General features: G+C 40.2%; 1 protein-coding gene across 3 annotated transcripts; it reads right to left on the bottom strand.

Annotated features, from left to right (window-relative positions):
* Positions 1 to 2711: 2711 nt before the first annotated feature.
* Positions 2712 to 14039, bottom strand: METTL13 (methyltransferase 13, eEF1A N-terminus and K55). 3 transcript variants are annotated; one of them, XM_007433758.4, is made up of 8 exons: positions 13792 to 14039; positions 11366 to 12119; positions 10313 to 10512; positions 9351 to 9546; positions 8503 to 8670; positions 6752 to 6964; positions 5029 to 5160; positions 2712 to 4145 (listed from the first exon to the last, which is right to left on the bottom strand). In XM_007433758.4, the coding sequence occupies exons 1-8, from the start codon at positions 13951 to 13953 to the stop codon at positions 3871 to 3873; spliced, it is 2100 nt and encodes a 699-aa protein (XP_007433820.2). In that variant the 5' UTR covers positions 13954 to 14039; the 3' UTR covers positions 2712 to 3870. The 3 variants fall into 3 exon arrangements, with proteins under 3 accessions (XP_007433820.2, XP_025025982.2, XP_007433821.2); XM_025170214.2 differs by lacking the exon at positions 2712 to 4145 and adding an exon at positions 6330 to 6405 and having other exon boundaries at positions 5028 to 5160; XM_007433759.4 differs by lacking the exon at positions 2712 to 4145 and having other exon boundaries at positions 5030 to 6405.
* Positions 14040 to 14048: the final 9 nt, after the last annotated feature.

The following is a 14048-nucleotide window of genomic DNA, read 5'->3' as shown; positions in this document are numbered from 1 at the left end:
CCTAAGGCTGGATTTGATAGGCTGGGTTTGCACAACACCTAACATAGTGAACCCCATTTTAGTTTACCATGCACCAGCCACAATGAAATAGTTCCCAGTACTCTGTCAGGCTATGAACAGTGTGAGGACAAAATGGAGCTGATGTATTGTTAAAAGTGCTGACTATATGAAGCAGAAGCCCTGAGATGTTGACTAAGCGTGGAAGCAGAAACAGAGAAAGGGTAACCTGGTGCTCCTTCTAAGGCTGGCAATGCTGAATAATAATGGATGGACCATTGGCATTTTTCCATGGCAAACATCTAGACCTTGCCCCACAATACAGTTTAAAGAAAAATCCAGCTGCTTCATTTTAATACAAACTTTCTCAGGACCCTGGATACTGTATTCACCATTACCTTTGGGAGGCTTTTACTACCAGCTTATATCAGATCATTAGGAAAGTGTTTACATCATGTGCAGGGAAGAACAGATACAGGTCACAGCTCTTAGCAATATTGGACTTTTCCAATAGATGAAAAACCAGCAAGCAAGCAAGCACACAAAATACATATAGACTATACAGCTTTTTTGACAACACCTCCATCCTATCCCTAACTCTAATCTTAAATAACAGTAGTTGTCTGCAATATTCCTATTTCCCTACAGACCCCATGTAGTTAGCTAACGTTATGGTTCAGTATGTGGCACAACTGCAAAAAATTGAGTTAAATTAACTCTGGGACATCATGGCATGGGAAAAAAGCCCATATTGCTCAACATTGCTTTTACTCAAAAACATATTTTAACATTTTCTTTCTTTTGCTCCTGAAGGATTAGAATTTGGCTAAAGCATGGTAGTACTGTATACAGAACTTTGCTCACCAGAAGGCAGCTCTAAGTAGCAGCTATTTCCATAGCTAGCACAGCCTCAGCAATATCCACCACAAAGACCAAAACGTATTATTTGGGGGAAAATATTATTTAACCTGTTTATGTTGTCACACAGAACCTCTGGCAAATACACTTGGGATTATCCTATATCGCCCTAACAATATGGGATAATATTGATATTGCCCTATCAGTTTAGTTATTTGATTTCTTCAAGGTCTGGCCAAGTAAGAATCTTGTACCTACCTAGCTCTGTTAGATAGAAATTAAATACATTATCCTGGAAGCTTGACACAAATGCAGTGTCAAGATGGACTTTCTAATGACAGTCTGAATCTGCCATTCGGGCAACTCCCATTCTGAGCAAGGACCACTTGGCACTATTATGCTTTCATAGCCTGTCAAGGGGATTGCTGCAATGTAGTGTACAATAATTACTTTAGAAGATGGTTTAAAAATTCAAGTAGTCCAAAACAAGGCTACTGAGATTGGCCAGTACGTTCATGTGTGGCCAATGCTCTATCAGCTGACTGGTGGTCAGTATGCTTATGGGCCCCCAAAAAAGTGTTACTGCTGATCTTTAAAGTCCTTGATGGTTTTAAGGCTGGGTGTTTCCTCCCATGTGTATCTACAAGGTTACAAGGGAGAAGGCTTTCTTACTTGTAGGGGCCTTTATATACAAGGCCCTCTCTCTTGGAAAAAAAGTCATTCAGTTGATGACTGTTCAGCTCTAGGCTAAAGCATTCTTCTCTCAGTTTTAGGTTTTCTAAAGGTGCTGCTGCTGCTTTAAAGAATCTATTTATTAAAGTTAACGTAGCTCTTAAAGCAGTGGCACATTTTTCAGGCTTCCAACAGAGCTTGAAAAATGTCTGGCTGTTTCAAGGAATTAACAGAGAGGTGCTAAGCTCACATGAGGACCAAAGCGTTCTGAATCATTTTCAAAATCTGTACAGCCCTTGTAACTATTACTATTAAAACTCTTTGGTTATTGTAAACTTTGGTTATTGAATGAATTAAAGGTACAATTTTAAAAACCCCAAATATTTTCCTTCCACTTGTATTTTTTTTAATCATGCAAAATCTATTAATGGGGGATAAAGTAAAACTGCAGCAGTTTCAAATCTGATTACAGCAGAAAAAGCAATTAATTTATACTAGCAGAAGTGTTTTGGCTGAAAACACCCCAGAAAGAAGAGATGTGTTTGTACCTGAATTGTCTAATTTAGCACTTTACAACTATTGTGTCTAGCAGGTCCATCATCACAGAGTAGGAGCATCCATTTCCCAGAAAGCACTGTTTCAACAGGAATAGGAAACTGCCATTGTTGATTGTTCATGATAAAATGATTGGCAAAGGCCAAATGGCAGTTCTAACACACAACCCCAATCCAGCATCTTTTAAGACAGTGTTGTCCAAACTTGGCCACTTTAAGATGAGTGGACTTCAACTCCCAGAATTCCCCAGCCAGCCATGTTGGGAAATTGAATTCCACTCATCTTAAAGTGGCCAAGTTTGGACAACACTGTTTTAAGAGGATAGCTCTTTCTAGATACCATACTGTGGCTGCTGAAGACTGATGGAACACGATGAGCTAGTTGCTTTTTCACCAGGTACTCCCTTGAACAGGATAGAAGAGGGAAAGGAAGTTTTTCTACAGAGACTGGTTGGTTCCCTGCCAAGGGACAGGGGTGGGAAAAGAGTAGAAAGGAAGCTATCTTGCTGCACTTTAGAAGTACTCTGCTGCCCATAATGTTCAGTGAAGATGTGTATAACCTGCAGAAGCTGTGCTTTTTTTATCAGAAGGAATTTTCTTGTTACAAGTGTCATGAAATTAAGGAAACTATGAAGAATAAAAACCAGGCATTTATTTTTCTGACAAGCTGAACAAGATCTAACACCATCTTACTAGCCAAGAAGAGCTGCTTTGGCAAGCCAAATAACACTTTTTCATTGCGCCCACGCTCTTTGACTCTACCTTAAGTAAAAGCATGCACTATGTCACAGTGACCTTGCTTGATACCTAATTTAAGGCAGTTCAAAATTGTGAGTGTATTAATTTAATTCTACATTTTCATAAGCCAGCCACAGCCACTTTGAAGTGACTGTGAAGCATACAGATAAAATAAATTTTATCTTGATAAACTTTTTTCTTCCTTTTATTCTTTAATGTAAAGCCTGGCTATACTATATTTTCCTTTGTTACAATTTTGGCAGCTTTCAGAATTTTTTTGCTCCTCCTCCATGTTTCCTAAGTCATCAATTCTTGCTTTACAAATTACACAATAGATCATGTCACAGAGGCCCAGAAACAATAGAGGGAAGCTTCTGTCTGGACAGTGGTGTCTCAGACGATGATGCAAAATATAACTAGAGAATTCTACTTTCTAAGGGCTTCGCCCTTATCCCATAAAAGTGTCCGAAAGGCATTCACAAGTATGGTGCAAGAGACAGTGTCACTGGAACAAACTCAAACATCTTTGTATACAAGATAGACTTTCAAAGGGATTCTCTCAAATATTGCACTTTCCTATAAAACTGAAATAGTGATCTACTTCATCGGTTGTTCTTTCTTTTTTATAAATACTATGATCCATCTTGTATTCAGAAATATCAGTTTCTGAAATTCCACTTTCTTTTTCGCTTTACCTTATATTTGTAATGAAATATAAAACAGAAGCTTTTAAAGATTTTAAACAAAGGGGTATTCTTCGTCTGCAGCCGATGTTACCACACAAAACAGGCAAATCTAAAGCAAGGATTTGCTCCAGAGAAGCATTTTATGGCATCTCCTCATCTCAAAATCAAAATCTCTCTATGAAAGGGTTTCCAATTCAGTCATAAAAGAATGGGCATTTTCTATTCCTCCCACTTTTCTGCTGATGGCCAATCACTGTCCAGTATGCAAATATGGACGTGCAACTGGTATAACACAGTACCCTCAGAATGTAGTGGACTGTATTTCTTCTCTCCAACTCCAGCTGTGACAAGGAATACATAGGTCCTCAAAGCAGTCTTATTGTTTCTAGCATATCTGCCAGGACATAAGTGCTATCCCATTCTTGCCCAGGTTGCCGCAGTGCCTTCTCCAAAATCTGAGCTTTCTGTTGCAGGTCTCTGGGAGATAATTTGAGTTTGTCCTGCTGTTGGCAAAAGATGATCTCATTTACCTCCCCTTCAATCTTCCGGGTATAAAGTAAAGGGAAAGTCTCTTTGAGGGCAGCCAAAACAGACTCTTGAAGTAAGGAGTCTCGACACACCAGATTGAGAATAAAAATGCCTGCAGAGGGGAAAGAGAGAACATTTTGGCTTATTATTACAATCAGTGAGACTACATGACAGGATATTCCCTTCCAGTGGAATCCCCCTTTTACCTTCTGCGCTCATTTTTTTTTAATGTACAAGAATCCACCTCATCTTTTCTAGTCACTAGAGAAAACTGTAAACTGATTCAAACTATCAACATATCCAATGTTACTCTCTGCTTTTGTTGATATAAAGACTCTGTTGTTTATAAAAGACTTTGTTTCATTACTTTTGTTCTCTAGCAGAGAACCAACATTTTCTTCATTTGTACATTACCTGCCTAACCATTGACAGATAGAGGCCAAAATCTCTGGCAATAGTTTTGTAGACCTTTCCAACCTTATGAGTATCAACGGCCCTTTTCTGAGGTCTGCAGAAATCTCTTGTGATATGGGCATGATTCACTTTTGCACACCTGTGTAATGAATAGCAGACTTGATGGTGGCAACCAATGTATAGTTTTATGCAGGAGGCCCCCTCAGACTCCCACTCAACTGTCATCTTATTGACTAGAACTTCTAATTCCACTCCCCTGAAAAGAGTACATTATCCTAGGCTTTACTTTTCCAGTAAAGACAATAAATGCTGACTCAATGTATTCAGTAAAGACATGACATAGCACAGTGCTTTCTGTGTTGTTTGTTTAACAAGAATCTCTTTATTAACAGATGTCATTCTGATCATACTATGGGTTACGGCAGGATTACAAACAATTTTTAAAAGTTCACAAATTTCTCTCAGCACTGATTCTAGAACAATTCATACCAGGTAGATTCAAATAAACAGACAGGAGAGCTCCCACAGAGGCAGTTCATCATTCTACTTTGCTCAGGCACTTAATACTGAATGGTCCTCACCTTCTGTTTTCAAAAGGGTCCTCACTTTCTGAAGAAAAGTTTTCTCCACAAAGGCTGGTGGTGGACAACTTATTCCCAAAGATGAGTCCTTGCTGTCCACATCAAACATTATTACATCATAAGATGATGAAGCTGGGAAGGAAAGGAAAGAAGTGGGAGCATATTTCTCAGAAAACATCAATGAGGATAAATAGTGCTTACCATGTTGCCAATAACATTTGTGGAAACAATAGATTTATTTTTCAAACCTATCTGCTCTATATTCTAGTATACAGACAGCAAACTAAACCAGATATCTGAAAAGAATCACTATCCATGCCCAAGAGCATCTAAAAAATCATTTTATTTTCTACTGAGTAAGACTGGCCCTACCCAGGGATACCCTCACAAGGAACTTAAGCACTTCAGAATCTTCTCCATGTTATCTCAGTTATTGAAACATATCTATCTCAAGATCTCCCTCTTTAGATATTATCTATCACGTTAGCTAATCATTGCTGTAGACTTTGCAAAACAGAACCAAAGTCAAAGGCGGTTGAGAAACATTTTATACAAATACATTTAATCACATACCTTTCTTTTTTTTTAGATCTACTGACCAGAACTTCCGATAAACCATCTCCCTCTAAGACAAACAACCCATTTCCCCAAGGAATTCATTACAAATTAATCTAGGGAGCAGATGCATATTGCTTGCATCAAAAAAAAAAAAAAGTTGCCATATCATACTGAGCACAATAATCAGACTTATTTTAGCTGACTACTGTATGTGATTTTTGAAAAAAGAAACAAGCTAAGTATACATATGATTTCCAGGTCATGGTTCACTGGAAGTTGCATAAATTCTGACCTATACTATACATCCTCCAGTTACCATCCTAACTATGATACGAACACAGTTGCAGTTGATACCTGTTTCATTCCTTTATAGAATGGAAAAAATGTAAACATCAAAAGAAGTTTAGCTCTCACTGCTGCTTCTCCACTTGAACTTCCTCCCAATTTCATTCTGTATGACACCAATTTGAGTTTTAAAATAATCTGTAACTTTCTGTAATAGTCGTAATTTTACCTTAAGAACACCAGAACTGTCTTGCTGGATCAGTCTATTTTATCAGCATTCAACTCATAAACAAGAAGGTAAGTAATGGCCCACACACAGCATTTACTTCTGTCCAGAATAGCTTAGACACATTGTTCCAAAACAAGAAGTGGATTCTACAGCACACATACATATGCACATGTGTCAGATGAGGACACAGCCCAGCTGTAAATGCAAGCCTTAGAGTTATATAACCTACCTAGCATTGTGGTTCTCAAGGCTCAACATTTAAATAAAGATTTTTGACACCACAAGAGCTAGATGCTTCTGTGTTCCTTGTGGAAAAATAAAACAGTTTTTGTATCAGTACCAGATTTACAGCATCATAGGGTGCAACTATAGGAAAGTGTATTACAGGAATTCTTTTTCCAAATTTTGATATACAGAAGTATTACTACTAAAGCTACAGGAATAGAAGGGAGCTTAATAACCTTTTCTTCTTGCATCATTTCATGCTCAGAATAAATCATTCTTAACTATACAAAAGAGTAAGAGCTGTACAGATTTTTGCAGGACTTCTGCAATACTTGCTTTCAGAAAGTAAAAGGACATAAACAACACGAAGAGGTGCGTGATCCACAAATCATGGCTTTGGTATGGATTGATCTGAAAAGTCATTACCTTCCTCTGTAAGACTGGTAACATAAACTAAGCCATCTGCAATGTGGACTTTGAGTCTGTCTCCTGGTGAGAAACCAAACCAGCGCGTAGCCACTTTCAGCATGGCAGAGTCAATCTCTACTACATCAATATAGCACTGTAAGAAGTGGTCATGGAGGAAGAGGGGAAGGCTGCCACCACCCAGGCCAATCACTAGCATGTGGATCTGGGCCTCTGAAAACAACACAGAGAGTAGTTACAAATTAGCATAACAGGGTGTCCCGCTCTGAACAGGGAGTGTGGCACGTGATACTTCTGTATCATAATTCTCAATGTCAATATTATGCATGCAAAGCCCAGACTTCTTTTACTCTACTAAAACTGCCAACTCAGTGAGATTTATTTAAGAGCAGAAAAGGGGCTAAGCCCATTGCCCCGTAATCTGATTTTCCGAGGCTGCACTTCAGTCCTTTCCCTGGAGCACCAAAGAACCCAGTAGTGCCGGATACAGCTGCTGACGAAGACACCTCCGTTTTTTGAGAATGCCTCCTTGGAGGAGCGTGTGTCAATGTACAGACCACAATGCAGCAGGATCACTTCTGTTTAAGGCAAGCTGCAGCCCAGCTGTAAATTTACCAGATCTGGGCTGAAAAATCCAGACAACGAATTACAGTGGTACCTCTAGTTACGAACGCCCCTCCTTATGAATTTTTCAAGATACGACCAGCTCCGGCCCCAAAAATTTACCTCGACACGTGAACTCCGCCTCTACTTATGAACTGGATCCACGGCCATTTTCCCTGCTGCCACGCGGTCGCGGCTTCCTGTGGGCGAGATCGCGGTAGCAAGGAGACGTTCGGTGAGGCTTGTGGTGTGTTTTGTGGCGTTTGGAAGGTTTTTGTGGCGTTTGGAAGGTTTTTGAGGTTTAAAAATAAAATGCATATGTTTCAGAACTGTTTAGCTGTATTTACATTGAACCTTATGGGGGAAACTTACCTCAGGGTGCGACCAAATTTGGAGGGCGGATTAGCCGTATTTACATTGAACCTTATGGGGAAATTTGCCTCGTGGTGTGACCAAATTTGGAGGGCGGAACGGATTAACTGTATTTACATTGAACCTTATGGGAAACTTTACCTCAACTTGAGACCAACTCGAGTTGCAACCAGAGTCACGGAACGGATTAAGTTCATAACTAGAGATACCACTGTACATGGCAGGAAAGATATACAGAAAACCCTTAAGTCTTTGCTGCCACCTAATGGCCATGTGGATTTTCAGAGTTCAGATCTGATAGCCCTAAGTTCTGGTTACATATAGAGCCACCCTAATCACAGCTGGATAGGAAAAAAATTCAGAGGAAAAAAAATAAGATAATTTGCTGCACATTTTGACAGAACAACGTTGGAGAGCTCTGGGGGCTGAACAAATTACTGTAGCTTGCACTTCAGGTCTGTTTGCTTTTCTCATTTTTTCTTTCTTTCTATCATTTGCTCAGACGCATCTCCTCAGTTTAATCTGGCCAAATGAATTCTAGTGAATGAATATGCATTATATATTTTAGCACTCCTATGATCCCCCTTCAAACTTCATTCTTATTGCTAATGAATTGAGGATGGAAGAGACTAGAGGCATAACCTTATTTACAAATGCCTCACATAGAGACACCAGGATCCTACCATTTTAACTATGGCTGACAGAGACCTGACACGAATGTCACTTAACATTCAGGGGCCAAACTCGAAAAATTGGTTCTGTGGCTTCCTACTCACTTGGAAGGTGTTCAGGGCTTTTCAGCAGACATAGTCCTGCAACCATAGCTCTGTGGTGAGCGCAACACAAGTAGCTTTTGTCAATGGCCTGATTGCCTGCTTCAGCATCAGGTTTGAAATGGTCTCTGGAGGCCGCTTTCTTCTTCTGCTTTTGTTTCTGCTTATTACCTGGCCCATGGAAAACAATGCAAGCTTAGATGGGTAAGCATACTACCGTAACCATAAAAGAGGGGGGGGGGAGTTTGATTATTGAAATTATCTGGGATAGGAGACAACTGCTCAAAATACTCCATCTCCTCCCCCTGAACTCCCCCGCAATGGGTTCAAGTTTGGAATTCTATACCTTTTTCCCACAACCATTTCTGATAGTTTTGCTTTCAACAACTTATTGAGTAATTTCAAAACAGATGGAATTCATTTTTATTAGATGGCTGTGTAAAAGTGATGTCCTCCAGATCCTGCTGACTTACAACTCTTGGCAGCCCAGTCAGCATGATTAGTAGTCAGGGATGCTGAGAGCTGTAGTCTAACAACATTTGAAGGGCCATAAATTCACCTGGTGGAAAAGACTGGTGTGGATTTGCACATCTTAATACACGAGGTGCTAGACAGGAGGAACAGCAATGCATACAGTATTGCATTCAGGAATTTAAAAACACTGCCTCGCCTTACTAGCCCGTCTCTATGCTTCTTTCTACCATTTCCTTAAATTGATCAACAACAGAAAGCTGGAGAGAAAGCTTGCAGTTCATGCCTCCCACTTAGATCCATTCCCCATAATACTCCTCTTCAGAGCCCCATTCTAAAAGACAGTAGCCCACAGTTGGTAACCACAGCTTTCATTTGACCTTTGTGGGATACCCTGGATGAAAGTCTTGCTTCTGACTGCACTACATTCCTGTTGCTGAGGAAGATAAGGCGGCGGAAATAGCAGGCATCATCTCCTTTCACATCCTCAATAACATATTCCCCACTAAAAGGACTAGTATCATGATGCTGGATGGTACGGATCCCAATGTCTCCATCCACAGACAGAAAGGGCACCTGCAAGAGAAGACAATCTAATGAAGCCACCACCCTACAGAAAGCTTTGTCAAGGAGCAGGGAAATAGAATACAAAGCACATTATAAATGCCATCCGCTCTGCCCGTCTGAACTAGGATCACAGCTTTCTAGGATCTTAGATTTGGTGGTAGTCTTTCCCACCACCAATACTGACATGGCAGAAAAAGATTTCTACACTGTGTTTTTGGTATTCTTACAGGCAAGAGGCAATGCTAATTTTATTCTAAGTATTCTTGATCCACCTAACCTTTCTAAAGATGATTAGTGTATTTGGCTTGAATAGACCCATATTTTCTGTCACATCCAAACTGAAGCTTAGGTATTGGGCCAAGACATGTGGTCACCTGATTGCTGTTTCTGCCTGATCTAGCAGTAGCAGTGGCCAGGGAGGTTCTGAGTGGCCCTCCTTTCTGCAGGAAAGAGGTCATAGAACAAATTTATTTTGGCTTCTGCTATACAAGTATCCTTGGCAAATTCACACAGCATTTCTCAAAGAAGCCCTCACACCATCGACAAATTCATGGAGGGGGAAAAAAAAACCTACCTAGAGCTTCTAGTCATAACTGCTATATATTAACTGTTGTCAAAAGCCGTAGGCTTCTGAATACTTGTTGCTAAAAGGCAAGAATGCAAACTGTGATTTCATCTTGCCTGTTGGCTTCCCCTAGGCATCTGGTGGGCCACAGTTGGAGAATGCTGGACTAAACAGACCTTTTACTGGTCATTAGCCAGAGAAAAGACATACCTGCTGCTGGGCTGGAAGACCAAGGGGGGCCAGTTCCATCACCTTTTCTGACAGCTCTGCCTGGATGGCTCCCATATTGTCATAGTGTTGATTTCTATGCAAGGCCACAGTTACCAGACGCCAGAATCCTGCACTCATAGCCAACTGCTTCCGTCCTTCCTCTGTACCAAAGAGCCACTCAGTTTCTCTGCCCTGTGGTACTAGAACAGCAATAGAAGGGATTTGTGCCTCATCAAACATTTGGGCCTTTCAAGGTACAGATTCTATATTTCAGTTTCATGGGATATTTAAATCAGAATAGATTTTCTGTGTTGACCGTGGTTCTTGATATTTATCCTCGCTTAGAGCTTTGATTTCTAGTTTCTTAGAGCAATATATATTATATTCAATTATTCACAATTACCTGATACACAAGAAAGGTGTGAATGGCTCTGTAGGCCACCTAAAAATGGAGACAAGCTCCGTATGTCCTACAAATGGTCACATTAATTAAGGTCTGGGTCTCAACTCAAATGTTTTAGAAGCAAATGCTAGCAATATTAAGACCTTTTATCCACCAAAATGAGGGCAAGCAAAAATATCTAAAATCATTGTAAAAAGTGCAATAATTATTTTGTTAACTCCTCTCTATTCTGTAAGATCAAATATCAGAATATGAATTGATACTTGAAAGCAATTTTACGATACAGAATGATTAACCATTTTTAACCTTTTTTTTTCCTGTCTGATAAGAACCTGCTTAAAGTTGCAGGTGCTTTCTTTGGGGATGAAAGAAGGTAAATTCATAGAGAAAAAAATCCCAAAGGCCACTTGCTAGCTAGCATCAGCAAATTCACCAAAAGCATAAATAATATTTGAATAGATTTTGCTACCCTTCCAAACACTGCTTTTCAGTATATCTGAAAATACTGCTCAACAGTCTGTGCTTGAAACAATATTAGCAGTGTCTGAGGAAGAGAATCTAAAGATATCTAAAGACAGAAAGGATCTTGGGTTGTTTGAATGTTATTTGATCTTCATAAAGTGGGCTGAAGAAGGAACACATTAACTCACTGATAAAGATGGCAAATTGTTTGTCACGTGACACTTTCACCTTTGGGCTATGCACTACATATAAAGTATACCGGGCCTGGCCAGTGTCTTTGCTGCAGAGATCCAAAGAGATTGTCCCTACACCGGAGTTCTTATTGAGTTGGCTCCGCAGCAGAGAGTAGTGCTGCCTCTCCTTCACTGCATCGATCAGATGCTCACTGTTCTTGAACCGGCCAGGCTTCTCTTGTGCTTCTGTACACAGCTCCAAAATGCATAAAGCAGAGCCTGGGACCAGCCTGATCTTTGTCATAACATAAACAAAGACAGGCAAAGCAAATTTTTGCTCTGAAGTGCCGGCTGCCTGGCCAGACACTTGGTGTATTCGAACCATCCAACCTTCCTGAGAGAAATATTCCACAGCTGCCTTTAATACATGTGCCTGTGCCAAGGAGACACACAGGTAACGCCCCCCAAACTGCAGGACACGGCCAATTTCAGCAAACATTCTTTCTGCTTGTTTCAGAGTGGTTTCTTCTCCATCAGTCAGGAGGGCATCAAGAGTTCCTTTGTCAAACACCACCTGGAAATGCCCATCCGGGAAATCCATTTGCAGTACATCCATGACCATGTAAGCCATTTTGGGTCTCAGATGTGTGCTACGTTCCTGCATCTGCTTGACAACCAGCTCATTAATGTCCACACTGATGATATTGTGATACCCTTCATCATAGAGCTGCTCGCTTAATTCTGAATTGCCACAGCCAACAACAAGAATCTAGTGGAAAAGCATGAAAGAAATGTCATGTTCCTTTTAGGCAAACCAAAATTATTCCTTAGCACAGAGATTTTCAGGTAGCTCATAAAAAGTATTCCAGCATCTGGCTGGTAAAGTAAATAAAATGTAAAAGTAAATAAAATGTACTGAAACTAAAATGAAAGTAGATCCCAAATAACTTGTATACACTTCACTGGGTATTTTAAAATAAAGGCCAGTGAAATTAACGAGGAGAAATATAAACTTAGTGAGGTCAATTTGGGGAAACTTGTAAATTTACACCTGAGATATCAAAATGTCTCAGGTCAGCCCTCTTTAGGGTCCATGCTAAATCCCTATTTTTAGACTTCAGCTTATAAAGGAGGGGTGAGAAAGAGGTTGGCATCCTCTTACTTCTTATCTGCATACACAGAAAATGAAATGGGAATAAAGTGATATTTATCAGGCTATATTAGACTAAATCAGACTGTATGTATAGATCACACAGATCATAAGACATTTAAAGCAATTTTGTATTACAACTAAAAAGACTCTCTCAGACTTCCTACGTGATCAATACAAAATTCACCCCATCCCTTGGCTTATAACTTAAAGACATAAGGCAAAAGCTTAAGATTATTTTTAGAATGACGTACTCCTTACATATTCATTCTTTATCACTTTAGTCTACATACTTGTAATAAATGGAGGGACAGAGAAGGAATACCATCATCTTTCCTGTGAAGATTGCTGTTATCCAAGAGATCATAGCAGCCAAAGAGACAAAAAGCAAAGTGATTCCATCAACTCAGCCAAGAGTCCAGCAATTTTTAAAACTGTTTTCACCTGCATGGCTCCTTGCCGGTAGTTGTAAGAAATTAGATGTGCTTGGGATTTCTTGTTTTCTTCTCAGCCCTTTCATTCTGCATCTTTTAAATTGTAAAACTGAGGGTAGAGACTGTTTTGCTAATATTATTCTGTCAGCTACTGGAGTGCCTTTCCAGCAGAAGAGTGATGTATAAAGGTTTTAAATACATAATAAATGTATTTAAATAAATGCACACTGCAGAACACTTATTTTGGAATAAATCCCATGACCGTAAAGAGATTTTCTTTATGAAACTTTCTATTAGGTGGTTACCAAATCAAACAAATTAAAATTAACAATTCTTCTCTCCATCCTATGCCTAAGGAGAAAAGAATCAAGAGTTACCAGAATCACAGCCTCTGGTAAGGCTGTCTGAATTGCTTTCATCCAAAATGATCAGGGCAAAAACTGACTTTAAAACCTAGAACTAGTTCTTGAGCTTCTTCTTTCTTCCTTCCTAGATGTTAGGTGCCAAACCTGAATGCAGGGACTCTGTTGACACTATAAGGTAACCAAAAAGGTGGTGGTTGGCTAGTTGTTCAGTGTGTTGCGATGTACGTCCAGCCAGTGTGATTAACTTATGGTTAAGTGGCTCGAACGAAGCTCCGAAAGTTGGCTTGAGGAAACTATAGTTCAACTAATTATAACCTGTTAAACTTTTCGTGCGAACACAGCCTTTGACTGACCTCTGATAATTGAAAACTCCTCTGGGAGCCGAGTAATGCCTCGACTGAATAAAGCTTATGCCCTGCCCACCTGAATGCGAACCTGCAAGTCCCCTCCTTTCCCCTAACTTTGCTCTTCCCCGAGTCTGTCAAGTCTCACCGAGTCCCTAGGGCGCAGGTACCGCCCCAAAGTCGATCGGAGTCCTGGCCACTCTCCATACCACTCAAAGGCGCGTTCGCCTCGCTCCCGAAAGAACCGCTCCCAATACTCCGACGAAGCAAAATCTCGAGCGTGTCTCGGCAGCAACCGTAGCTCCTCCATGGCAAAGGCCACGAGTACCCGCCCGCACGAGCGAAAAACACGCCGGAAGTGTCTTCGAGGTCTCCATCCTCCCACATTTTTTTTCCTCCCCAAGC

Source organism: Python bivittatus, unplaced genomic scaffold (genome assembly GCF_059951505.1).
Source record: "Python bivittatus isolate LINGU-HERP-01145 unplaced genomic scaffold, Pbiv_v1 ctg000700_np1212, whole genome shotgun sequence".
Classification (NCBI taxonomy): Eukaryota; Metazoa; Chordata; class Lepidosauria; order Squamata; family Pythonidae; genus Python; species Python bivittatus.
This window is presented reverse-complemented; position numbering and strand designations above follow the sequence as displayed.

What these genes read in the sequence shown, in the direction of transcription:
- METTL13 (XM_007433758.4), bottom strand. Translation starts at nt 13,953, where the DNA reads ATGGAGGAGCTACGGTTGCTGCCGAGACACGCTCGAGATTTTGCTTCG. An exon ending in ATCCAGGGTATCCCACAAAG is followed by an intron (nt 8,671 to 9,350) that starts GTCAAATGAAAG and finishes TCCATGGGCCAG; the next exon opens with GTAATAAGCAGAAACAAAAG. An exon ending in TACCAGTCTTACAGAGGAAG is followed by an intron (nt 5,161 to 6,751) that starts GTAATGACTTTT and finishes TTTCCTTCCCAG; the next exon opens with CTTCATCATCTTATGATGTA.